A 26,193-nucleotide genomic window follows, 5' to 3' on the forward strand; every position below is an offset into this window, starting at 1 on the left:
TTCCAATAGCCTTCTGGTTTGTCCACGTGATCTTTAGCAAACTGCAGACGAGCAGCAATGTTTTTTTGGAGAGCAGTGGCTTTCTCCTTGCAACCCTGCCATGCACACCATTGTTGTTCAGTGTTCTCCTGATGGTGGACTCATGAACATGAACATTAGCCAATGTGAAAGAGTTGCTTAGAAGTTACCCTGGGGTCCTTTGTGACCTCGCCGACTATTACACGTGTGCCTTGCTCTTGGAGTGATCTTTGTTGGTCGACCACTCCTGGGGAGGGTAACAATGGTCTTGAATTTCCTCCATTTGTACACAATCTGTCTGACTGTGGATTGGTGGAGTCCAAACTCTTTAGAGATGGTTTTGTAACCTTTTCCAGCCTGATGAGCATCAACAACTCTTTTCTGAGGTCCTCAGAAATCTCCTTTGTTTGTGCCATGATACACTTCCACAAACATGTGTTGTGAAGAGCAGACTTTGATAGATCCTGTTCTTTAAATCACACAGGGTGCCCACTCACACCTGATTGGCATCCCATTCATTGAAAACACCTGACTCGAATTTCACCTTCAAACTAACTGATCATCCGTAGAGGTTCACATACTTTTGCCACTCACAAATATGTAATATTCAATCATTTTCCTCAATAAATAAATGACCAAGTATAATATTTTTGTCTCATTTGTTTAACTGGTTTCTCTTTATCTACTTTTAGGACTTGAGTGAAAATCTGATGATGTTTTGGGTCATATTTGTGCGGAAATATAGGAAATTCTAAAGGGTTCACAAACTTTCAAGCACAGCTGTATAAGGGAGTAATGTATGTTCTTTTCCTTTTTTTGAACAGTATTTTCATCTTGATTTTCATTTTACTTTTCCAGGTGTTCTAATTGTTTAACTAACCCTTCTTCTTCTTCTTCTTGTATTGTTCTTATTCTTCTTCATCGTCGTCATTTTCTTTCGGCTACCCCCATTACAGGTTGACACAGCAGTTCGTCTTTTTCCCATTTCTTCCTGTATTGTTGTCCACATCTTGATTTGTCAAAGTTTGACACCAGAAGCCCTTCCTCACATAACCCTCACGATTTATCCGGGCTTGGGACCGACGTGAAGAAACACTCTGGTTTGTGCATCCCCTGTGGCCGAGTTAATGGTTTAATGACTCCATTATTTAGTAATCGGTGGGTCTGACGCTAAAGCAGTGGTAGCCTTTCACATTTCAGTGTTGTTCGCCTGCCTGCCTGTCTGCTCTGCTTGTTGTCATTAAGGTACAATGAAGGGGGGCAAACTGCGCAGGGAAAGGGCAAAGTGTAATGAAAAGAGAGTTAAGCATTTAAATCAACAGCAAAAATGGAAATATTTCTAAATGTCTTATAAATGTCGTGCTGCTGTGCTTTTCTGAATGTAGAATAAGAGAAAAATAATCCCAGCTAATTAAGTGAGATCAGTACTATCACTGATTAGGAACAAAAACCTGCAGCTACAGTGGACCCCCCTGTCCTAGATGGTCTCCCATCCAAGTCCTGGCCGGGCCTGAACCCGCTTAGCGTCTTCTGAAGTGCAGCCGGGTATGGCTGCTGATAGTCAACTTGCCTCTGTTGCTTTACTTTGTCTCCACTCCTTCGACTCCAATTCAAAATGTTCTTGTCCGGGGGTGTCCAACGCCACTCCTGGTGGGCCGCAGTGACTGCAGCTTTTCATTTGAACCCTTTTCACTGCTGATTAACTTCCCTTTCCCTTCATTTTCATAGCCCCGTTTTGAAGGATTCAGTCCTCCGAGTTGATTTGTTTCTTCATTAAATGGCAGCCAAACGGAAACGAGCCGCCAGATGACCAGCTAAAGTGAAACGTCAAAACTCCAGCCAGTTTCGCTTTCTTAATGAGGAGCCGATTCTCAGTTAATTAAACCCGTTAATTGCTGCGCTCGTTCTGATTTTCTAAGGGCTCATTTCTACTTCATGCTCACAACACGTACACTCACACATCATGGCTGCCACGCGTTCGTTCCCAGCATTCATTTGATGCGTCCTCTTAGCGCGACGCGTGAGTGAGTTGTAGTGCCAGCAAACAGTCGGGGGGTGTGGGCGCTGTGTCATCAGGTTGGTACTGTCTACATGTCACAGAAAGCCGCTTTGGGGATCCATGTGAAATAAGATGGCGACATGCAAATGCATTTGTGGTGCTTTCTTATCCATGGTAATGACACGATACATTTTAAAAGGTCTCGTTCTCCATGTTCCAATTTCAACCCCTGCCCAGTGCACCCCATCTGTTTCTTTATTTCATCTCCATGTCCTCTGACACCTTGTACTTTTGGATTTGATTTCTAGCCCCGTCTTCTCCATTTTGTTCTTCTCCATTTTGTTCCTCGCCCCAAATTCATTGTTTCTTCTTCATCTGTAGCAGCCCCCTTTTGCTTTCTTTAATCTTCCCCTCCTCTGATTTCACCCCCTATTGCCCTGTGGTGCCTCCCATTTGCTTTCCGCTGACCAGTTTAGACATCCTCCACCCTTCACCATTTCCTTCCTCGTTTCGTTTCCTAACTTTTGATTTTTCGTTTTGCTCTTTCCAGGTTGAAAAGCAATGGTTTCTGGGAAGCAGCTGGCTGACTTTGGCTACCGGGCCTTCTCGGGCTCCATGATGCTCCTGACTGTGTACGCTGGCTACCTGTGCACCATGCGCTTTTACCGATTCTTCGAGAGGAAGAAGGAACTGAAGCTGGCAGCGGAGAACCAGTCTGAGGGCAGCATGAGCGACTGAGACGCCATTCTGACCTTTGGGACTTGAGAAGATAAATGATATATTTTTGTATAACAAATAATGGTTGCCGGTAGCACTAGGGAAGTATGGCCTTGTTTGTGGCGTGGCTGGTTGTTTGGGGGGGACACAGGGTTAAATGACATAAATACAAAAAAAAGATTCTGAGAAAACTGCTATAAAAAGAAGTTTATTAAAGAGAAAAAAGATTTCAACAAAACACTTGATTTGGATCTCGTGGACCTAAGAATAAAAAGAGGGGGGCGCCCTCTGGTGGTGGTGGGTGGTGGTGCAGGGAGGAAGCGGTCGATTCTCGAGCTCCTCAAGGGCACAAAACACAAAGAGGCTGATTGGACACGAGGGATTCTTTGGTCAGGATATGCAATGGTGTAAATCATGCCCCCCTGCCCATAAACACACGCTAACCAACAAGATTATTCTTTAAAAAAGAAACACATTCTAATTAATAAATAAATGCAGCCCAGGCATGGGACAGCACTGGCACAAGCTAAGGTAAAAGAAACGGAAAAGCCCTCGAGGAGCTAAGCTGAGCTGCTGCACCCACAGCAACACTCGCCGTTCTCCCCACCCGCAGTTGTCATGCTGCCCAGCAGGTGGCGACGCTGCCGTACCGTTACAGTGGGATTTGGGGTCAGAAGTGGGTACCTGCAGGTGTCCTCCAAGGCCTGCCCCCCCCCCAAAAAATCAAAACCAGTGAGTTGCCAGAATTTCTCCCAAACAGTTTTATTTGTGTGCACCTATTGGTTGGGCACTTGGAGGATAAGGAGGTTTATTGGGGTGGGGGTTACAAGTTCATGCAATAAATAGAGGGGCAGAAGGGCTGCCAGCTAAAGCAGCAGGTGTCACAATGCAGACATCGATACAGAAAAGTGTCTTACACTCCCCCCCCCAATCCAGCATCACGATTGACAAAGTGGACAAAAATGGGGTGCCCACCGTCACTGAAGAAACACAAGTGCAGCACGTGGGGTGGCGATGACGGACTGGACAGCATGCCGGATTCATTCAGTCTCCCACTACAAGCGTTAGGGCGAAAAAGAAAAGAGACAAGTCACACACACGCGCGCACGCACACACACACACACAGTCCACACAAGTGGGACGTAAAACGCCAGGCAGGCGGGCACGCCAGCCCACGCTTGCCGGCTTTGGTCAGTTCCTTAGACGTCTGCGCGTTGGCAGTTGGGTGTCTGAGGGGTGGAGGTGGGCCGTGTTCCTCACTGCTCGGGGGCCCAGCTTCCCGGTGCCAGGTGGCCGTTGGTCCCGTTCTCTCTCTTGCCAGACACGGGAACAGGATTGAGTGGTCGCTGCCCGTTGCTGCCGTCCTCCTCTTCAGAGCTGCTTTCAATGTCACTGCGGTCGTCTTTGGACACCTGGTGGGACGGAGAGGAGAAAAGAAAGAGGAAAAAAGTCAGCATCACGGGAAGGACAGATGGCAAAGGGGTCTTCTCCAGGTGGACAGCAGTCACACCCTCCATTTAGAGAGGCCAGGGGAGCACTGGGTACAAAGCAGCCCACTCATACCATGCAAATGTACAGATGTTCGGGTGGGTGGGGGAGGGGGGTGTGTGGGTTGGGATTTGGGGGTCGGTCTGGATGCCAAGGAGCAGTCGGTAAGGCCAAGTAGACCACAATGGCCAGCAAAAGTCTGGGCCCCTCTTACTTAAGAATAGTTGAGTGAGCTGATCAAGTTACAGATGACACATTTCTTGTAATATTTTAAGTAAAATTACATTCTTACTTCTATCAGTGAGTCTCAAAATGACAAAAAAAAAAAAAAAAGACCCAGAAGCAAACGTTTGGGCCCCCAACATGGTCAGTACTTAGTGAGACCCCCTTTGGTGAGTAACCAGCTAAGAGTCTTTCAGTTCTTACTCGGGGGGCTTTTCGCCCATTCATTCTTGTAAAAGGCTGCTAATTGTGTAAGATTCTCGGACCGTCTTGCCTGCCCTGCTCTCTCCTTTGTGGACTCTCCACAGATTGAGGTCGGGGGGTCTGTGAGGGCCGTGGCAAAGCAGTCAGCTGGCGCCCCTTGAGGTATTCCACTGTAGATTTGGAGGTGTGTTTCGGCTCATTATCTTGTTGTAGGACCCCCATCCTCTTCTTAACCTCAGTTTTTTTACAGATGGTGTGATGTTTGCTGTTATTTATTTGACTCCATTCTTCACCCCACCTGACGTTTTCTGTGCCACCAGCTGCAACACAAGCCCTGAGCCTCATCGATCCACCGCCATGTTTAACAGTTGGAGACGTGTTCTTTTTCCTGGACTTCGGACCCCTTTTTTCTCCAAACACACCTTTCCACATTGTGGCCATGAAGTTCTGTTCTGACTTCATCAGTCCACAGGACTAGTTTTCCACAATTCATCAGGCCTGTTTAGATGTTCATTTGCAAACTTCAAGCGCTAAATTTTATGGCAAGGATAAAAAAAATGTTTTTTTTTCCTGTCGACTCCATCATGAAGGTCCTATTTGTTCAGGTGTCGCTGCACAGTAGAACAGTGGACCACCACTATAGAGTCTGCTGAATCTTCCTGAAGGTCTTTTGTAGTCACAACGTTGATTTTTATTTGCCTTTCTAGCAATCCAAGGAGCAGTTCTTTCAAAACGTTTTCTTGGTCTTCCAGACCTCAAATTGACCTCCGCCATTCCCATTTCTTAATAACGTTACAAACTGAGGACACAGCGACCTGAAAACACTGTGCTGTCTTTTTGTAGGCTTCACTCCTGCTTAGAGGAGCCCACGGCCGCTGATTGTTCAGACAAGGAGTGAGGAGTCTAAGGATTTCTACAGCTTTGACATTTGCATCACCGGGGGTTTCCTAACAATGACTGTGAACAAGCCAGAGTCCTAAAGAGCTAATAAAGGTCTGAGACCACCCTGGGAAAAGTCATCTGAGACCTCAGACACCTGGGGGTGCCCAAACTTTTGCATGGTTTCTCACTGGACGATTGTATAAAACAAAAACACATGAATCTTGCACAGAAAACTACAAAGAAATCGTGCGTCGTCTGTAACTGTGTGGCTGTTGGTGCTCAGGTCACCTTTGGCTATTCCCAGTCACCGACATTTTAAATAGGGGGGCTCAAACGTTTTGCATTTCATCAGCTTACAGGCGCTTCCTGCTTTATGACAATTGACAATCAAAATGAAGCTGCACTTAAGAGACACAACACAGCCGGCAAAGTGGGGGGTGATTTCTAAAGCTATGCCACTGCTGCTAACGCCCGATCTTCACAACGACTCGCAGCAGAGGTGGGTGACACAAGGTGGGTTTCAAGTCATAGTTTTAGTGAGTTGTCTAACAACATTACAAAAAAGAAAAGGCTCAGACTCGCTTATCGATGACTTGTGACTTGACTCGGACTTAACAGAAACAGCTCACGTTGGGTCACCGCAGCTAGTTTTCCCAAATTGCATTCAGCTAAGGGTGGCACAGTGGGTAGTGCTGCTGTCTTGCAGTTAGGAGACCCCCAGGTTCACTTCCCGGGTCCTCCCTGTGTGGAGTTTGCATGTTCTCCCCGTGTCTGCTCCAGTTTCCTCCCACAGTCCAAAGACATGCAGGTTAGGTGCATTGGCGATCCTAAATTGTCCCTAGTGTGTGCTTGGTGTGTGGGTGTGTGCCCTGTGGTGGGTGGGCACCCTGCCCGGGGTTTGTTTCCTGCCTTGCGTCCTGTGTTGGCTGGGATTGGCTCCAGCAGACCCCCGTGACCCTGTAGTTAGGATATAGTGGGTTGGACAATGACCGACTGACTGCCTGGCATACAGCTAATCGACTTTTCGCACTCCACACTTTGATACGTCATCAGTAGTGGCAGACGGCACTGCAAAGAAGGGAATGGCCGTCCAAAAAAGATCACCGACATGACAATGTCGCCTTTAAACTTTGTGACACTTCACATGGCTTGCTAGAGAGTTGGCCCCAAATTCAGCAATCCCAGTGTGCGACACTTTTGTCCTTTTATTAGGCTGTTCGGCCGGCAGGTACTCTGTTGGACGCGTTCAGAGTTGACAGTTTTACTGGAATGTACACTCACTGGCCACTTTATTAGGTACAACTACTTGTTAATGCAAGCATCTAATCAGCCAATCACAAGGCAGCGACTCAATGCATTTCAGCCCATAGACCTTGTCAAGACCACCTGCTGAAGTTCAAACCGAGCATCAGAATGGGGAAGAAAGGGGACTGAAGTGAATGTGAACGTGACATGGTGTTGGCTGCTCTGAGTATTTCACAAACTGCTGATCTGCTGGGATTGTCAGCAACCATCTCCAGGGTTTACAGAGAGTGGTCCGAAAAAGGGAAAATATCCAGTGGGCGACATTTCTCTCGGCCCTTGTTGGTGTCAGAGGTCAGAGGAGAATGGCCAGACCGGTGTGAGGTGACAGAAAGGCCACAGGAACTCAAAGAAGCACTTGTGAGGTGTGCAGAAGAGCAGCTGTGAACACACAACACGTCAAACCTTGAAGCAGGTGGGCTACAGCAGCAGGAGACCACAGCGGGTGACACTCCATTCTGAGGCTACAGTTCACATGGATCACCAGAACTGGACAATTTAAGACAGGAGAAACGTGGCCTGGTCTGACGAGTCTCGATTTCTGCTGTGACATTCAGATGGTGTGATAAACAACATGAAAGCAGGGATCCATCCTGCCTTCTATCAACACTTCAGGCTGGTTCTGGTGGTGGTGTGATGGTGTTAATTGATATTTTCCTGGCCCACTTTGTGCCCCTCAGTACCAACTGAGCATTGGTTTAAATACCACAGCCGACCTGAGTGTTGTTACTGACCACGTCCATCCCATTATGATCTTCTGATGGCTCCTTCCAGCAGGATACTGCACCACATAACAAAGCTCAGATCATCTCACACTGGTGTCTTGAACATGACAAGGAGCTCACTGGACTTAAATGGCCTCCACAGTCAGCAGATCTCAATCCAGTAGAGCACCTTTGGGATGTGGTGGAACGGTAGATTCACATCATGGACGTGCAGCCACTGTGTGATGCTATCATGTCAATATATGGACCACAATCCCTGAGGAATGTTTACAGCACCTTGTTGAACCGACGCCATGAAGAAGTACAGCAGGACTGAAGGCCAAAGGGGGTCCAACCTGCTACTAGCCAGGGGTACCTAATAAAGTGGCCAGTGAGTGTACTTTGTAATTTATCGAAGTAATAAAGTGCATTTAGTTCTTCATTTCAACAGATACTGCATCACAAACGTTATCGTGATGGCCATTTGATTCACTTCACAAATTCAATTGTTTTGGAGTACGGGTTTAAGTGAATCGATTCATTTAGAGTCTGGTGTACAGTATATGGAAATTCGTGATAATCACACGCCACTGTCCCGTTTGAATACACAAAGCACGATAACACATTTAAGATGGTCAATTAAAATAAGACGTTTGATTACAGAATCAAGGGAATGAGAACTGCTGATGATTCACTTGTGAAATCAAATGAATGAAAATCGTTGACTTGACTCTCAGGTAGCGACTCGTCCATAAATAAACTGAGTCGAGGCTCCTGATTCAGGCTGTTCATGCACATTAAACATCTAGTCGCTAAAAGAAAAGATGCTGATGACGTGATGCAGGACATGTGCTTTATAAATATATTGTATATATCAATACTAATAAAAGGCAAAGCCCTCACTCACTCATCACTGATTCTCCAACTTCCCGTGTAGGTAGAAGGTTGACCCCATCTTCACGAAATTTGGTAGGCGGCTTCCTGCGCTAACCGAAACCAATGTACATACTTATTTCGGTGGTATGACGCCACTGTCAGCCGCCATATTGAACTTTCCAACATCACTAATTCTCCAACTTCCCGTGTAGGTAGAAGGCTGAAATTTGGCAGGCTCATTCCTTACAGCTTACTTACAAAAGTTAAGCAGGTTTCATTTCGAAATTCTACGCATAACGGTCATAACTAGAACCTACTTACGTACATATATACGGCCATAGCTGCAGCTCAGTCGGCGTGTGAGGCGGAGTTGTGTCCCTCATCCTCACGCCTCCCACGTAATTGAGTGCCTGCCCATATAAGGCTGTCCCAATAGAAACACTGCCGCTAAATATTCGCGGGTGAAGGACTGTGCTTATGCAGACGAAGATGAGATGGTCAGGGTGGTGTTTGCCACAAACTTAGTGAAACTGCGAGAGAAACTTTTAAGTGCCGGGTCTGAGCTAACATTAAATAAAGCCGTGAACATTGCGAGATCACACGAGATAGCACAAGCACAGCTGGAAACCTTCGATGCATGTACACTGAGCAGCTCACGTGAACTGACGCAGTACGCAGACAAAAAAAAAAAAATTTCCAAAGAGTGCTGAACAAAAACCGCATTACACAATCGAGAAGGCCGCAAAAGAATATGAAGCGAGTGACGCATAAAGCATATTCATAAATCCAGCTACTGCGGAAACAAAGCACACGGTGGAAAAAGTCAATGTCCCGCTAAAGGAAATGTGGTAAATTGAAGCACTTCGCTAAAGTGTGCAGGACTGGGAAAGGTAAACCTGTGCATGCAGTGTGTCAGGTCTCAGATAAAGAGGAAGACGAGCTGCTTATTGATGCAGTAAAAAACAAATTGATGAATGAACCCTGTTATCTTTACAACGATTGACAAACACGGAATATAACTTGAACATAACACATCGTACAAATACGAACCTGATTGAAAGAAATAATGATAATCAAATCCTCGATGACAGCAACACTCGTAACGGTCACAAAACAATTACATTGTCAATAATGTTACTCTATTTTTAAAATGTTTCCTTTTCTTTTTCATAACTTCTTTAACACACTACTTCTCCGCTGCGAAGCGCAGTTATTTTGCTATATATATACCCCGACCTACATACTGTCAAATAAATGAACCACACGTTGAGCCGCAACACAAAAGGCTTCGCCTTTAGCGCTGACGTCTGAGGTTCAATTCCCGAGAGGGGGTGCACTGAGTATGTATGCCTGATGAGCCCAAAATTAGGGCGAAACACGTGTAGCGTACTCTTTGCATTATTTGACAGTAAATACTATATATATATATATATATATATATATATATATATATATATCTCAGCGCTTCCCGATTCATTTTACACTCACACCCCTGTGACGGATGATGCCGATTTCGCACCCCCTTGGTTTGAGAAGAAATCCAGATCACCAATTGAAGCTTTATGAATAATGGATACTTTATTCGCCATCAATAATTGTTTTGGTAAAGCCATACTCAGTGTAATCCTCCTTCGATGTTCTAATTTTTTTCGTGACTAGCCATCATTAAATGAACGGTAAAAAAGTAAGAGCAAAGCGAGGGCAACTTATTGAGGCAAGCAGGCTCGATGTGATGCGCATCAAGTCGATCTAAAATGCGCGATCAGATTCGAAAAAATATATCTTTTCAAGTTCTATTTGGATATAAGTAGGTTCTATTTAGTCAACAGAAATATCTTTGGTAGGGAATGTAAGTTGAATTTAGTCTTTAAATTTCTATGGTGGAGAAAAATTTATGCAATGATGACTAAATTTAACTTACATTCCTACCAAAGATATTTCTGTCGACTAAATAAAAATTACTTATATTTAAAATTTAAATAGAACTTGAACAGAAACGTAATAATCATAATACCCACGCAGACTTGCACGTAACAGCGGGAGTCATCCGTTTTAACAAGCAGCGTATTGCACTGATACGACATAGCCTGCCCATTTAATTATTTAGGAATGGATAAATAAATTAAGATTTTGTACAAATAATGTTTTTCATTTTTGTTCCTTCATGGATTCTGGCACCCCCAGCAACAGCTGCTCGCACCCCAAAGGAGATTATTATATATATATATATATATATATATACACAGTGGTGTGAAAAACTATTTGCCCCCTTCCTGATCTTTTGCATGTTTGTCACACAAAATGTTTCTGATCATCAAACACATTTAACCATTAGTCAAAAATAACACAAGTAAACACAAAATGCAGTTTTTAAATGATGGTTTTTATTATTTAGGGAGAAAAAAAATCCAAACCTACATGCCCCTGTGTGAAAAAGTAATTGCCCCCTGAACCTAATAACGTTTGCGATAACTTGCAATGAGTCTTTTACTGCGCTCTGGAGGAATTTTGGCCCACTCATCTTTGCAGAATTGTTGTAATTCAGCTTTATTTGAGGGTTTTCTAGCATGAACCGCCTTTTGAAGGTCATGCCATAGCATCTCAATTGGATTCAGGTCAGGACTTTGACTAGGCCACTCCAAAGTCTTCATTTTGTTTTTCTTCAGCCATTCAGAGGTGGATTTGCTGGTGTGTTTTGGGTCATTGTCCTGTTGCAGCACCCAAGATCGCTTCAGCTTGAGTTGACGAACAGATGGCGGACATTCTCCTTCAGGATTTTTTGGTAGACAGTAGAATTCATGGTTCCATCTATCACAGCAAGCCTTCCAGGTCCTGAAGCAGCAAAACAACCCCAGACCATCACACTACCGCCACCATATTTTACTGTTGGTATGATGTTCTTTTTCTGAAATGCTGTGTTCCTTTTACGCCAGATGTAACGGACATTTGCCTTCCAAAAGTTCAACTTTTGTCTCATCAGTCCACAAGGTATTTTCCCAAAAGTCTTGGCAATCATTGAGATGTTTCTTAGCAAAATTGAGACGAGCCCTAATGTTCTTTTGCTTAACAGTGGTTTGCGTCTTGGAAATCTGCCATGCAGGCGTTTTGCCCAGTCTCTTTCTTATGGTGGAGTCGTGAACACTGACCTTAATTGAGGCAAGTGAGGCCTGCAGTTCTTTAGACGTTGTCCTGGGGTCTTTGTGACCTCTCGGATGAGTCGTCTCTGCGCTCTTGGGGTAATTTTGGTTGGCCGCCACTCCTGGGAAGGTTCACCACTGTTCCATGTTTTTGCCATTTGTGGATAATGGCTCTCACTGTGGTTCGCTGGAGTCCCAAAGCTTTAGAAATGGCTTTATAACCTTTACCAGACTGATAGATCTCAATTACTTCTGTTCTCATTTGTTCCTGAATTTCTTTGGATCTTGGCATGATGTCTAGCTTTTGAGGTGCTTTTGGTCTACTTCTCTGTGTCAGGCAGCTCCTATTGAAGTGATTTCTTGATTGAAACAGGTGTGGCAGTAATCAGGCCTGGGGTGGCTACGGAAATTGAACTCAGGTGTGATACACCACAGTTAGGTGATTTTTGAACAAGGGGCAATTACTTTTTCACACAGGGCCATGTAGGTTTGGATTTTTTCTCCTAAATAATAAAACCATCATTTAAAAACTGCATTTTGTGTTTACTTGTGTTATATTTGACTAATGGTTAAATGTGTTTGATGATCAGAAACATTTTGTGTGACAAACATGCAAAAGAATAAGAAATCAGGAAGGGGCAAATAGTTTTCACACCACTGTATGTGTGTATATATATATATATATATATATATATATATATATATATACACACACCTCGGTTTTTCCAGTTTTTCAAATTTCAAGTTTTAAATTTAATCCATTGAAATGTAATGAATGACCTAGCATAGTGAAAAGATAAGGAGTAAACTGCCAGAGGTTTAAATTTAGAGTTTAGGTTAGCAAAAACTGAAAAAAAGGAAACTTCAGAATATTACAAATGGGCCTTCTTCAGGGAGCAACTAGCAGGTTACAACCTCCAGATGTTCAGCAGCAATTCAAGTAAATGAAGCCTTGCAAGTTGAAGCCCACAATTTGCACAGGTGTCCCGACTTCTGTCGATTACTTAGAAGCCCTCCTGTGTGTCTCAAAGCACAGTTGGAACAGACTGCAAACTGGAAGAAACTCTGATAGGCAGAGAGCTGGCAGACCCACAATCACAAGCCAATGAGAAGACAAGCGTCTGAGGGACATCAGCTTACGTGACCACAGGCGCCTCAAAACACAACAGCTTAACAGTTCAGGCTGACAAAAGCAAGTGTCAGTTTCTACCGTGAAGAGGTGACTTTGTGCTGCAGGTTTGATAGGGAGAGTGGCAGTAAGAAAGCCAGTCCTTAAAGGACAAAACAGGACCTTACAATATGGGCTCTGAACTACTGCAGACTGTACAAAGTCTTATGGGCCGATGGTTCCAAATTTGAAATCTTTGGTTCATCACACAAGGTGTCTGTACTCCATCAAGTTGGTGACAGGATGTCTTCTCAGTGCGTGACTCCAACTGTCAAACATGGAGGAGGAAGTGTGATGGTGTGGGCTCCTTCTGCTGGACGTAGAGTTGTTTGGCTGGTATATCAGCAGAAGGTGCAGGCTACTTTGATGAATCCAAAATCTGAATACCGTTTTGTACACTTCATGGTTCCTTGACTTATTATTTATTTTGCCAACATGAAGACATTAAAGGGCGTGCATTGCCATCAAAACTGAAAAGGCTGCAGTGCTGTAAGCGGCTGGGCTGGTTGTGTGTACATATAAATGCCACTGCGGTGCTTCTATTAATGAAGTTGTTTAAGTGACTGAATGTTTCCAGACAGGGGGTGAGGGCACCTTGTGCCAGACAGTCTAACTGTACAATGCTATGTGATGTGCCATCTAAACTTGGCACAATGACAGCTGACAGATTGGGGCACAAAACAAACTCCGTTCTCAGGGTCGTGCATCACCAAGTTTTCTGGAGACTCTCTCTCTCTATGTAAACAGTCCAGGGTCCTAGAAATGACTGAAATCGTCAGATAAAAAGCAAATGTAGGTGTCATGTAATTGAAAGGAACGACTCTCACATTTCTCTCCTAGGAGGATTCGCTTTGCCGATGTACTCGCTTCACTTCTGTATTAGCCGCTAAGCGAGCGACTCTTTCTTCCGAGGTTTCGTTTTGCCGACATGCTGATCTCGCCTGTATATCCTCCTTACCCCGACTCCACTTCTCACTTCCACATATAGATGTTTATATATAAGATGGCAGCAGCCCCTGCACTGCCCCCTGCTGGTCACCACACTTAACATCGGCCAGTTCTGATGAGGTTCCTCGCACCATCACCCTCTGCTTCCTGTGTCTGAGCCAATTCTGCACCCATCTAAAAACATCACCCTGAACTGCCACTTCTTTTAATTTGATGCCCACCCTCTCATGTGGCACGTCATCAAATGCGTTCTGAAAGTCCAGATCAATAATCTCATAAGCCCCACTCTGTTTGTAGCCTTCTGTTGCCTTCTCATAGCATGTTAGTCAAACACGACCTCCCCACGCTGACTGTTCCTAATAACTCCTGTCCTTGCCACATGTTGCTCAATCTTATCCATTTATTTTCCTGTGATGCATGTTGCGCTTACTGGCCTGTAGTTGCTTGGATCTGCCCGGTCACATTGAGAAAGAAGGCAATAAAAGGTACATCTAAGGGTTAATGATGCCCAACATATTATTGATTTTTTTCAGATGTGCAAAGTATCCAAAGTGGATGTGGCAAGACCGAGCAGTTGCATCAGGATTAGTACAGTGTACCAAATGTCAAATAAAATAAAATAAAACAAATAACGGCTTTCATGTAATAAACTGGAATGAAAAACAACAGCCAGGGGTTTAGAATGGCATGCGATTCTCAGATCTGCCATTAGATGGCGCCCGTGGGCTTCTTTCCAAGACCAACATGCAGCTGGCAGGACAATAAAGGAAGTCGACTCCTGGGGTTTATGAAGATTTGCAAATAAACACATAATCGGCTTCAAGGACCCGACGGGAGTCGACTCACACAAGTTCAGCCACTCATTCGCGGAGGCTCAGGGTAACTAAATGGTGAGCAGGGGAAGGGGCGGCAGGAATGGAACTGACAGAATCCCAGAATGAGAGGAAGAAAGCAAAAAGAAAAGAGAAATCCCAGTCTGGCTGGTCCTGTGTGTGCCACAGGAACCTGGATGTGAAGTTACGGGCCGACCACACCCTCCAAAAAGCCAACCAATGAAAGTGGAGAATGGTATGCAGAACTCCCCCCCCCTCCAGGGCACTGTCCAGAACTCCCGTCAAGGGAGGCAGATCAGAGATGGAGGTGGACAGACAGACTGAGTGAGTGAGTGAGTGAGTGAGTGAGAGAAACAGAAAGAGAGAGAGAGAGAGAGATAGAGATAGAGACAGAGAGAGAGACTTACAGCCATGGCAGGCCTCCCATCCCAGGCTCCAGACCCCAGAAAGAGGGAGCGAGTTAAAGGACAGAAGAGCACAGAGAGGGGAAGAGAGTCCTTCAGGATACCTAAAGTGGAAGAACAGCAGAAAGGTCAGCGCTCCTGAGAAGAGGGGGCACTCGAGGGGATACTCAGGCAGGTCACAGGTGATTCACACGTACCCCAAAAAAATCACACCCCGCCGTCCCTCCACCAGCACCCACCTTGCCTCGAACCAGGGCCTTGTAAGCGATCCTCAAGATGAAGTAGGACCAGATGATGTGTAGGATCTGCAGGACCACCAGAAGCCCGTTGAAGAGCCACCAGGAGGGGTAGGGTCCGATGATCTCCCAACTTTCAAACAAAGTCGTGTTCAGGATCCTGCAAGGACACCTCATTAGAAAGAGAGACGGAGACTCACTCTGCACTCATCCCTGCCAATGCAGACAGAGATGGGGCTGTGGTTTCTATGAAGACCCTCTTTGGCAACAGAGCTGGACCTGTCAACTCTACCTAAACGTCAGAGTGGGCGGAGCCTCCAACGGCCAAAAACTGTAAGAACTATCCTGTCAGCAACATGCATAAATTAGTGAGGTGAGCTTATAATACACCGCAAGCTCAACAAGAGCTGCACTCAACACAAATCTCAAGAAGAAAACAGATGGGGGCATTGTGAGGGTGGCCTTAAGCCCCACCCCTTTTCATACTTGTTATAGTGTGTAGACATTAAGCCCCACCCCTTTTCCTAGTTGTTATATTGTGTAGACCTTAAGTCCCACCCCTTTTTTTCTTGCCTGTCAATGTGTGGTTGACCTCACCACTCTTTCAGCGTGAAATCATGTGACTGGGCTCAAACCCCACCCCTTTTTTTGACCTGTTATTGTGTTCTAGCCTCAATACCCCTCCCTCTTAATCTACTAGTCACTGTGTGTTTGGCCTTAAGCCCCACCCCTTTATCTCCTAGCATTTATTTTGTTAACATCAACTCCCACCCCTTTTTCTACTGGCCAGTTTGGTTGGCCATAAGTCTCACCCCTTTTTCTTCTTGTCACTGTGTGGCTGGCCTTAAGCCCCACTCTCTTTCAGCCTGAAAATATTGTGACAGGTCTCAAGCCCCACCTCCTTTTTTTGATCTGTCATTATGTGGCTGGCGTCAATGACCCCTTTGATCTACTTGGCATTGAGTGGTTGGCCTCAAGCTACACCCCTTTTCTACCTGTCATTGTATGATTGGCATTAAGCCCCACCCTTAAATCTTCTAGCCTTTATTTGGTTGGCTTCAAGTTCCACCCCTTTTTCTACTTGTCACTGTGTGGTTGGCCTCAATCCTCACCCCTAATTCAGCCTGAAATTGTGTGGCTGGGCTCAAGCCCCACCCCCTTTTTTGACCTCTCAATTATTGTGCTGGCCTCGATGTCCCGCCCCCTTTATCTGCTTGTCATTGTGTGGTTAGTCAAGCAACACCCTTTTTTGTGATTGGTGCCTTAAGGCCCACCTTTTTATCGACTACCCTTTGTCTGGCTGGCCTCAAGTCCCACCCCTTTCTCTACTCATCACTGTGTATTTGGCCTAATGCCCCAGCTCCTTTTTCTAACTTTCATTGCATGGTTTGCTTCAAGCCCCGCTCCACGTGTCAACTGTTCTTATAAAGGCTCTCCCTCTTGGACAGCACCTCACATGAAAAAAAAAACAAAAAAACACAATGGGGAGGTGTTAGTGGTGAGGGGGCAGATTTGAGACACAGAACTTCTGCAGGTGTCTCCTTCAGTGGCAGCGGCACATGTGTTGTACCAGCAGTACTCAGATGGTAGGCAGAGGTTAGCCCTGCACTCATTTAACCAGCTATACATTAAAAAGCGGGGTGAACTTAAGTGTCCCAAGCAACACAAATCACAAGAAGGAAAATGGGGCAGGGTTTATGACCAACACTGCAATACCCGTGCCCCCTTACCAAACGTAAAGGGCACTGGACAGACCCATCCTGATAATGTCCACAAGGCTAGAAAGTGAGGACAGCTACTGTAAGTGTTCTCCTTCCAGGATGTGCTCCAACTCCCCCCACTCCATGCAACCCACAGCATTGACTACCCATATGTCAAAGAATGGGCGGAGCTTGTAACCCCTCCTTCAACAGTAAGAGCACTGCAGCTATCCTGCCAGCAATATACATAAATTAGTGGGCGGAGCTTATAAAATACCAACATCATAACATAAGCTCCACCCAACACAAATGACAAGTAGAAAAAAGGGGTGGGGCTTAAGACCAACAACACAGTGCATCCCCCAACTCCAGCATTGGAGCCATCCTGCCAATAGTCCACTACGCAGATGGGAAAGTAAAGACACCTTCTCTGAATCACCAGCGGAACTCAAACTGTGGGTGGAGCTTAGCACACCCATCCCAAATAATGGAGAACTGCACAGAACAGATGATGAAGAAAGGGGTGTGGCTTATTCAGACCCACCCAGCATTACCCACACATCAAAGAGTAGGCGGGGCTCTTAACTCCTCTCCTCTAACAATAGGCACCCTGCACCAATACTGCCATCAATAGCCATTAATTAGATGGAGGAACTCATAACATAAGAAACCGTATCCAACATAAATCTCAAGCAGAAACCAGGATGGAACCCGAGATCAATCCTAAAATGCCCCCAGAGCACTAGACTCATCCTGCCAATGTTCATTACAAGTTAGAACTGCTCCTGTAGCAGCCATTCTTCTGGGACATCAAATAAAGGGGGGTAGGGTTACTTTTTGGGATAAGACCCTTCACGCAGTCCTTCCACTCCCATCCAAAAACAACACTGGACTCCTGTTGCCTAAGCCCAAGTAAGTAGAGCTTCTGCAGGCGTCTCTTTCAGTGGCAGCACCAGTAGTACTCAATCTGTGGGTGGAGCCTAACAATGCCCTTCCAAACAAGGAGACCTGCACAATACTGATGATGAAAGAAAGGGGTGGAGCTTAGCTTTGTACCTGTTCAACCAGCCATAAATGTAAAAGTGGGTGGAGCTTACTGTGCATGTCCCAACCAGCACAAACGATGACCTGGAGAAATGGGCGGAGCTTCCAACCAAACCATACAATGCACCTGCTAAACAGAAACGGCACAGGACTCATCCTGTCAGTGTGCCACTGAGCTGCGCTCCTGCACCTGTGACACCCAGAAGAGCTCACGCAGCATAGCGACCTTTTCCAAAACAGAAGCAGCACTTCCTGCCAACATGACTCACTGAGCTGGAGAGGAGGTGGCACTTCTCAAGTCCCTTGTTTTGGGGACAGCACTGTAATCTATCCCTCCTTGCTATCTTCATATTAAAGGCAGAGAGGATGGGGGCTTCAGCAGCACCAAAAACCTCCACAGCAAAAATGAGTGAGAAGGGTGTGATTGCATTGCCACTAAACCAAGGCGAGGTGGTGCTGCTCCATCCAAATACTCCTGCCAGTACTTCTCTTACAGCTGGTCACAGATATGGGGTTGAAGCTGCTGGCCCCTCAGGACAGTAAAATATTTACAAGTGCGTAACTGAGACATGCAGCCAGGCCACCCTGCCGTGAGATGGATTTCAGGTTTGTCGTCTCTCAGGGTTGCTTGTTGTGGGCGTAGGGTGGGGGCAGCAGGAAGCATGAAAATCGAGCTACTTGGTCAGATTACAAATCATCTGCTGTACCATGGAGCCACTCTATGAATCCCCATTCTTGATGTAGCCCCCTCACTGTCGTCGACTCACCAGAACGGGTAGATGAAGAGCCGTGTGCTGACAAAGACAGCGCTGAACACCACAAAGCAGCCATCACACGCCCTCTGGAACTTGGCATAGTTGGCCAATTTAGCAGCCTGTCAAAAGGAAAAGGCGGGAGATGAGAGAAAACCAAGCAGTAGGAGTTCCCTGCCCACGGCCCCCCGTGCCGAGGCACACCGATGCACATTTGCTTCCCGAGTGTTAAATGTTTCATGTTTCAGGGCATCAGGCCTCAAGGGACGTCCCAGAGATGCAAGCCCTTTGAATAAGTGGAACTTAAACCTAACTATGGTGCCCTCCTCTCCTTAGATACCAACTTCTGAAAACATGCAAGATCTGCACCGACTACAGCTGCCAATGGGCAAGATAAACCCCAAAGCTGCCCAGGTATGTGAACGTTAGCACTACAAATGAAGAGTGTACCCCCAAACATGGTGTGTGCTTGGAGATGCGGGGTGTGTGTGTGTGTGTGTGTAACTGCGGTGGGCTGGTGCCCTGCCCGGAATTTGTTCCTGTCCTGCGCCCTGTGTTGGCTGGGATTGGCTCCAGCAGACCCCCCGTGACCCTGTGTTAGGATATAGCGGGTTGAATAATGACTGACTGACCTACCTTACCTGTGCTGCTGTTACTATCACCAGCCCTAGTGAAACTACCATCAGTCCCCCAAGAGTGGGCACCGGAACAGGTGGCATCAACTCCCAATACACACAATAAAAGAAATGACCTCAGCTGTGTAATGGTGCCCACCTCCCATAGGGTACTAAACACCTGGCAGTCAGGAGAACAAAGTACAGTTTCAAATTAGTAATAATAATTCTTTGCATTTATATAGCACTTTTCTCACTACTCAAAGCGCTAAGCGATTGCAGGTTAAGGGCCTTGCTCAAGGGCCCAACAGAGCAGAGTCCCTTTTGGCATTTACGGGATTCGAACCGGCAACCTTCCGATTGCCAGTGCAGATCCACAAATAGTAAGATTGACAAGCTCACTCACCTCTAACAGGAAGTCAGGGGTGTCGTGGAGGCACATGATCAGTGTGCCCACCCGCAGCATGTTGTTGGCATACGAGAACGAAATGAGTCCAATGGCCGCCAAGTGGTGGATGAACATAATGAAGAAATCCTGCAAGGCAAGGTGTGGCCATTAGGGGGGGGCGACGGAACTTCAGCTGCCACATTGGCCCTTCAAGGACCAACTGAAGCCCGCCTCCCCCCTGTTTAGTCACCCCAAGTTAACTATGGGCCAGGTTTCTTCACAGCCCAGTACTTTGCAAATCTGATTTGTGGCATTAAATTTTCCTCTCAGCCTTCAGCACGTCATATCCCCCCCGACAGACACGAGACCACCGTGCCTTAATGCCCTGCACACCATTAACTAAGCTTTTGACCTCGGTAGGAGGTTTTCAACCCATGTGATTCCAAATCAGCTGATAGTAATAGAATGAGCAGTGGGTGGGCAGGTGGTGGGGGGAGTCATCACAACGCCACCTCAATCCCACCCCTCAGGAGGATCTGCTGCTGCTGTAAACTGACCAGCATGATAACATCAAAGCACCAGTGACAGACAGAAAGAGAGTGCCCTTTGAACTGGCATTGCAAGAAAACAAAGCGGCTTAGTGAAGAGGTGGGCACTCCCCCTTGGACTCTGAGGGGGCCTAAAATGGGTGCGAGGAGCATTCTGGCACTGCAGTGGCCTCTGCCCCATAAAGCACAACTCCAAGAAAGCTCAGGAATCCAAGGACCTTTGCCAATGGGGCTATAAAAAATCGTTACTGTGTAACAAAGTCCTTTCTGCGTCTTATAAATTTTATTGTCTGCCCGCCCCTGCGGTCACACTAACCAACAACTTGTGCCCTTTGACCCTAGTTGTCAACGTCACACAAACCCACTCTTGTGACCCCGACCCCCCAAAACATCACCACACAACTTGACCTGAAGTTCTCTCACCTTCCTCTTAATGTCTGTAAACTGGGAGAACAAGAGGGCCAAGTAGAATGCCAGCTCTGTGAAATAGTAGCAGTAGAGGCCGGGCGTGAGGGGCTGTGCCGGAGAGAGACAAGAGAGGAGGAGGGTGGTGGGTTAGATCTGTTCCAAAGCTGAATGACCACCCCGCTAGCCAGCCAAAGGACCCCAACAAGGGAGTGGTCCCAAAATGCCACATGCCCAAAGACTTACCTGGAACGGGTAACCATACCAGCACTGCCGTGTGTCCCAGAGCCACGGTGTCTGCAATGAAGCACAAAGCGTGTCACAAAGGCCTCCAGCAGCCAGTTCTTCACTTACCTCTCTACCTACCAAACATGAGCCTCTTCTTCTCCCGTATGCTATGCTGATGACCCCCCGCCTCCCCCAATCCCCTCCTTTGGCCTCACTCTGTGGTTAAGTAAAGTCCTTCCTCATCTTCCTCCTCCACATTTTTCCTTTAAATATGATCTGCTTCTCTTGGTCCTCACTGTGCTGCTGATCCAAGTACCTCCTGACAGTCCTCTTCTTGACTACATTTCAAATACTCGAGCGCCCTTTCCGTCATTCTACTCACCACGATTCTACCATGAAGTCTACCTCATCTTCATCGCTGGAACACGGAGGAGTTCCTCTGCCTGGTGCTTATGATCCAATCACCTCAGCATCTTCCTCATCCTTATTAGAAACTGAATACTGGATCACCACCCTGTCCCATCTTCATCTTCCTCATGATACAATCCTCTTCTCGCCTTTTCCTCCTTATAACTAGAAGACCCCACCTCACTGACTCCTCCCCATCCCGCTAAACTGGACACCACCTTGGACCCTTCATCTTTGGCACAGTTTAATAGATGTACAATGAAATCTGGCACCTTCCTCGCCATACTTCCCCATCCCAAGCCTTTCTCCTTTTGCTCATTGTCCTTCTAATAAAACCCCTCTTCATCTTCCTCACTGTGCGCTCAATATAAAGCTTGATCTCACTTTCTTCTTCTAGGTGCCTCAAATGTAGACCCCTTCTCTACACGCTTGACTGCTAATCCAAACCAATTCTCACCTTCCTCCTCTTCAATATGTCTCATACGTTAACCCCTTTACAGTGGGCATAGAAAAGAATCCCCACCCCTTTGAAATATTTCCATTTTTGTTGCTTTATAGCCTTAAATGAAAACACACAAAGAAATATGTTTCCAGCTTTACCTACTCAATGCGATCTATAACATCCAAGTGAAAGACATCACAGCTACAGTTCAGAAGAATTATAAAACATCAAAAACAAGACACACTGAGATTAATAAAGGACCCCCCTAAACTCAATCAGGTGTAAGTGCCCCCCATTTCCATTGCAGACCCTGGTTACTGCCTTCCTTCCACCGGTGATCAGTTGTAATGAGTGTGATTAGTGAAGCTGTTCCTGGAGCCTTCATTCCCTTGTTTGGTAGAACAACTGACAGCAAACAACTGATTATGGGTGGCCAGCCACTTTGAGAAGATCTCAGGGATAGCGGTGTGGACAGACATACGGCAGGCAGGAGATGGAGACAAAAAAACCTCAAAGGCTTCATCAATCCCAAGGAGCCCAGTGAAGTCCATCATAAAGAAGTGACAAATGTTTGGTTCTACTAGGATCCTCCCTGGATCAGGCCGGCTGTCCCTCCAAACTGGATGGAAGAGCAAGGAGGAAACAGGTAAGAGAGGCTACCAAGAGCCCAATGGCCACTTTGAAGGAGTTACAAGATTTGATGTCAAAGAGTGGTTATTAATGGTGTACATGTGACAACAACTTCACAAGTGCTCCACAATTGTGGCTTGTTCATGAGGGTCACAAGGTAAAAGCTACTTCTCAAGAAGGCCACATGAAGGCTCGTTTGAGCTTTGCCAGAATGTACCTTGAAGAATCTGATGCCAAGTGGAAAAAAAAGGTCTTATGGTCAGATGAGACCAAAATTGAACTATTTGGCCTCAATACCAAACTGTACACCAATGGAGCTCACCATCCACAACACACCATACCGACAATAAAACAAGGAGGGGGCAGCGTCCTGTTGTGGGGGGCCTGGGGCTCTCCTTAAGGTAGAAGGAAAAATGGATGAGGCAAAATACCATCAAAGTCTTGAGGAAAACCTGCTACCCTGTGCCAGAAAGTTGAAGATGGGCAGAATGTTCACCTTTCATCACGACAACGACCAGAAGCACACAGCAAAATGGACCACACAGTGGCTGAAGGAGAAAAAAGTGAATGTCCTGGTGTGGACAGTCAGAGCCCAGACCTAAAGCACACTGAAAATCTGTGGAAAGATCTGAAGATAGCAGACCACCAACACTCACCATCCAATGTGACCAAACGTGAACAGTTAAACTGTAAAAAAGAGTGGGGGGCAAATATTGAGTGGGCTCAATCTAGGTGTGCAAAGCTGATAGAAAAGGAGCCCAACAGACTCAAGGCTGTCATTAAAGCAAAAGGTGGGTCAACAAAATGACACTGGCATTGGGGGGTGATCCTTTATTAATCTCAGTAGGTCTGGTTTTTGATTTGTTATCATTTTTCTGAAGTGTAGCTGTGATATCTTTCAGGTTGTATTGAGTAAGTAAAGCTGGGAAGAAATATTATTTTGTGTGTTTTCATTTAAGGCTGTAAAGCAAATAATTGTGAAATTTTGAAGGGGGGGTGGGATTCTTTTCTATACCCACTGTATCTACCACCCTCCTCCATGCTGCTAATCCAAGTCCCTCTTCTCACTACTCTAATGTAATCCCCTCCTCAGTGTCCTCAATATACATCTAACACAACCAGCAACATCTTCCTCTTACTTCATTACTCCCCAAGTGCAGGACTGTTCCTCCAATACATTAAACTCAAACCCAACACATCCTAACATTCCTCCTTAAGCACATTACACAGCATTTCTCCCTCATCTTCCTCGCTGGAACTCAAGAAGAGTCCCTCTTCCTCTCCCCTATGCATATGATCCAGACCAATCCAATCATCTTCGTCTTCCTTGCTGTACACCGAGTACGGAATCACCACCCCTGTCCCATCTTCATCTTCCTCAAAACACAATCGCATTCTCACCTTATCCTCCTTAACTAGGATTTCCTCCTCCTCTAGTCCTCCAGATGCCAGCTCATCCTAACAATCCTCTACAGTTGAGCTTGAAAGTTTGTGAACCCTTTAGAATTTTCTATATTTCTACATAAATATGACCTAAAACATCATCAGATTTTCACTCAAGTCCTAAAAGTAGATAAAGAGAAACCAGTTAAACAAATGAGACAAAAATATTATACTTGGTCATTTATTTATTAAGGAAAATGATTGAATATTACATATTTGTGAGTGGCAAAAGTATGTGACCCTCTAGGATGATCAGTTAGTTTGAAGGTGAAATTCGAGTCAGGTGTTTTCAATCAATGGGATGCCAATCAGGTGTGAGTGGGCACCCTGTGTGATTTAAAGAACAGGATCTATCAAAGTCTGCTCTTCACAACACATTTTTGTAGAAGTGTATCATGGCACGAAGAAAGGAGATTTCTGAGGACCTCACAAAAAGAGTTGCTGATGCTCATCAGGCTGGAAAAGGTTACAAGACCATCTCTAAAGTGTTTGGACTCCACCAATCCACAGTCAGACAGATTGTGTACAAATGGAGGAAATTCAAGACCATTGTTACCCTCCCCAGGAGTGGTCGACCAACAAAGATCACTCCAAGAGCAAGGCACACGTGTAATAGTCTGCGAGGTCACAAAGGACCCCAGGGTAACTTCTAAGCAACTGAAGGCCTCTCTCACATTGGCTAATGTTCATGTTCATGAGTCCACCTTCAGGAGAACACTGACCAACAATGGTGTGCATGGCAGGGTTGAAAGGAGAAAGCCACTGCTCTCCAAAAAAACATTGCTGCTCATCTGCAGTTTGCTAAAGATCACGTGGACAAACCAGAAGGCTATTGGAAGAATGTTTTGTGGACGGATGAGACCAAAATAGAACTTTTTGGTTTAAATGAAAAGCGTTGTTTGGAGAAAGGAAAACACTGCAGTCCAGCATAAGAACCTTATCCCATCTGTGAAACATGGTGGTGGTAGTATCATGGTTTGGCCCCGTTTTGCTGCATCTGGGCCAGGATGGCTTGCCTTCATCGATGGAACAATGAATTCTGAATTATATCAGAGAATTCTAAAGGAAAATGTCAGGACATCTGTCCATGAACTGAATCTCAAGAGAAGGTGGGTCATGCAGCAAGACAACGACCCTAAGCACACAAGTCGTTGTACCAAAGAATGGTTAAAGAAGAATAAAGTGAATGTTCTGGAATGGCCAAGTCAAAGTCCTGACCTTAATCCAATCGAAATGTTGTGGAAGGACCTGAAGTGAGCAGTTAATGTGAGGAAACCCACCAACATCCCAGAGTTGAAGCTGTTCTGTACGGAGGAATGGGCTGAAACTCCTCCAAGCCGGTGTGCAGGAATGATCAGAAGTTACCGGAAATGTTTAGTTGCAGTTAGTGGGGAGTCACACCAGATACTGAAAGCAAAGGTTCACATACTTTTGCCACTCACAAATATGTAATATTCAATCATTTTCCTTAATAAACAAATGACCAAGTATAATATATTTCTCTCATTTGTTTAACTGGTTTCTCTTTATCGACTTTTAGGACTTGAGTGAAAATCTAATGATGTTTTGGGTCATATTAATGCAGAAATATGGACTAGAGGAGGAGGAGGGACTCCTAGTTAAGGAGGATAAGGTGAGAAGGCGATTGTGTTTTGAGGAAGATGGGATAGGGGTGGTGATTCTGTACACGCTGTACAGCAAGGAAGAAGAAGATGACAAGGCGATTGGATCATATGCATGATGATGTTTTAGGTCATATTTATGCAGAAATCTAGAAAATTCTAAAGGGTTCACAAACCTTCAAGCACAACTCCATCTTATCATTCCTTAAGCACACTACATACCCTTTCTAGCCTCATCTTCCTCATCATGCCCTACTTTACACTCTTCATCCATTGAATCTCTTAACTGAGGCTGCCACACAAGAGGTGTTGTCTAACGATAGCCACAGACAGATAACTATGGCTAATAGGAAATGGTTCTTAACATATATATATATAATATATAATATTATATATATCTATATACACGCTTGTTAAAAACTGTAAAATAAAAGGTGGGTGCTTTTTCTAAGATTTCTAAGAAGTGTTTTTTGAATGTTGACTGATGACACGCGCCCACGCTTTTATTTTATGAGTGATGTATGACAGACTTATTTTTTACTTTTTAGTACACTTTTTAACTTAATATAAGTGTGGTTTTTAAAAAAGTATTTTTTATATATACTGTAAATATTATTTTCAACTTTTTGGTCTTGGGTTTGTTTCAGTATAATTTTGTAATCCATATTTTAACACTTACTTTAATATTTCTATCCATTACTAGCGCCATCTATTGGTGAAATCTTGAACTATTCTTCATATGAAAATTTCATTTATTAATTAACATGGACTAATTGATCAATTAGTGAATCTGATTATTGATTATTGTATTGTCATTGGAAGTGCGTAAGT

General features: G+C 45.3%; 1 protein-coding gene across 1 annotated transcript in view; it reads right to left on the reverse strand.

Annotated features, from left to right (window-relative positions):
• Window positions 1-2,923: 2,923 nt before the first annotated feature.
• Window positions 2,924-26,193, reverse strand: part of LOC120526433 (ceramide synthase 5-like) — a 50,396-nt gene continuing 27,126 nt past the window's right edge. The window contains exons 5-10 of the mRNA XM_039749605.1: window positions 20,836-20,886; window positions 20,608-20,700; window positions 19,655-19,783; window positions 18,650-18,756; window positions 15,142-15,298; window positions 2,924-4,146 (exon numbers count right to left, since the gene is read on the reverse strand). Of these exons, the coding sequence (XP_039605539.1) occupies window positions 3,991-4,146; window positions 15,142-15,298; window positions 18,650-18,756; window positions 19,655-19,783; window positions 20,608-20,700; window positions 20,836-20,886 (693 nt within the window). The 3' untranslated portion in view covers window positions 2,924-3,990. The remainder of the gene's footprint in view (window positions 4,147-15,141; window positions 15,299-18,649; window positions 18,757-19,654; window positions 19,784-20,607; window positions 20,701-20,835; window positions 20,887-26,193) is intronic.

This window comes from Polypterus senegalus, chromosome 3 (genome assembly GCF_016835505.1).
Source record: "Polypterus senegalus isolate Bchr_013 chromosome 3, ASM1683550v1, whole genome shotgun sequence".
Classification (NCBI taxonomy): Eukaryota; Metazoa; Chordata; class Cladistia; order Polypteriformes; family Polypteridae; genus Polypterus; species Polypterus senegalus.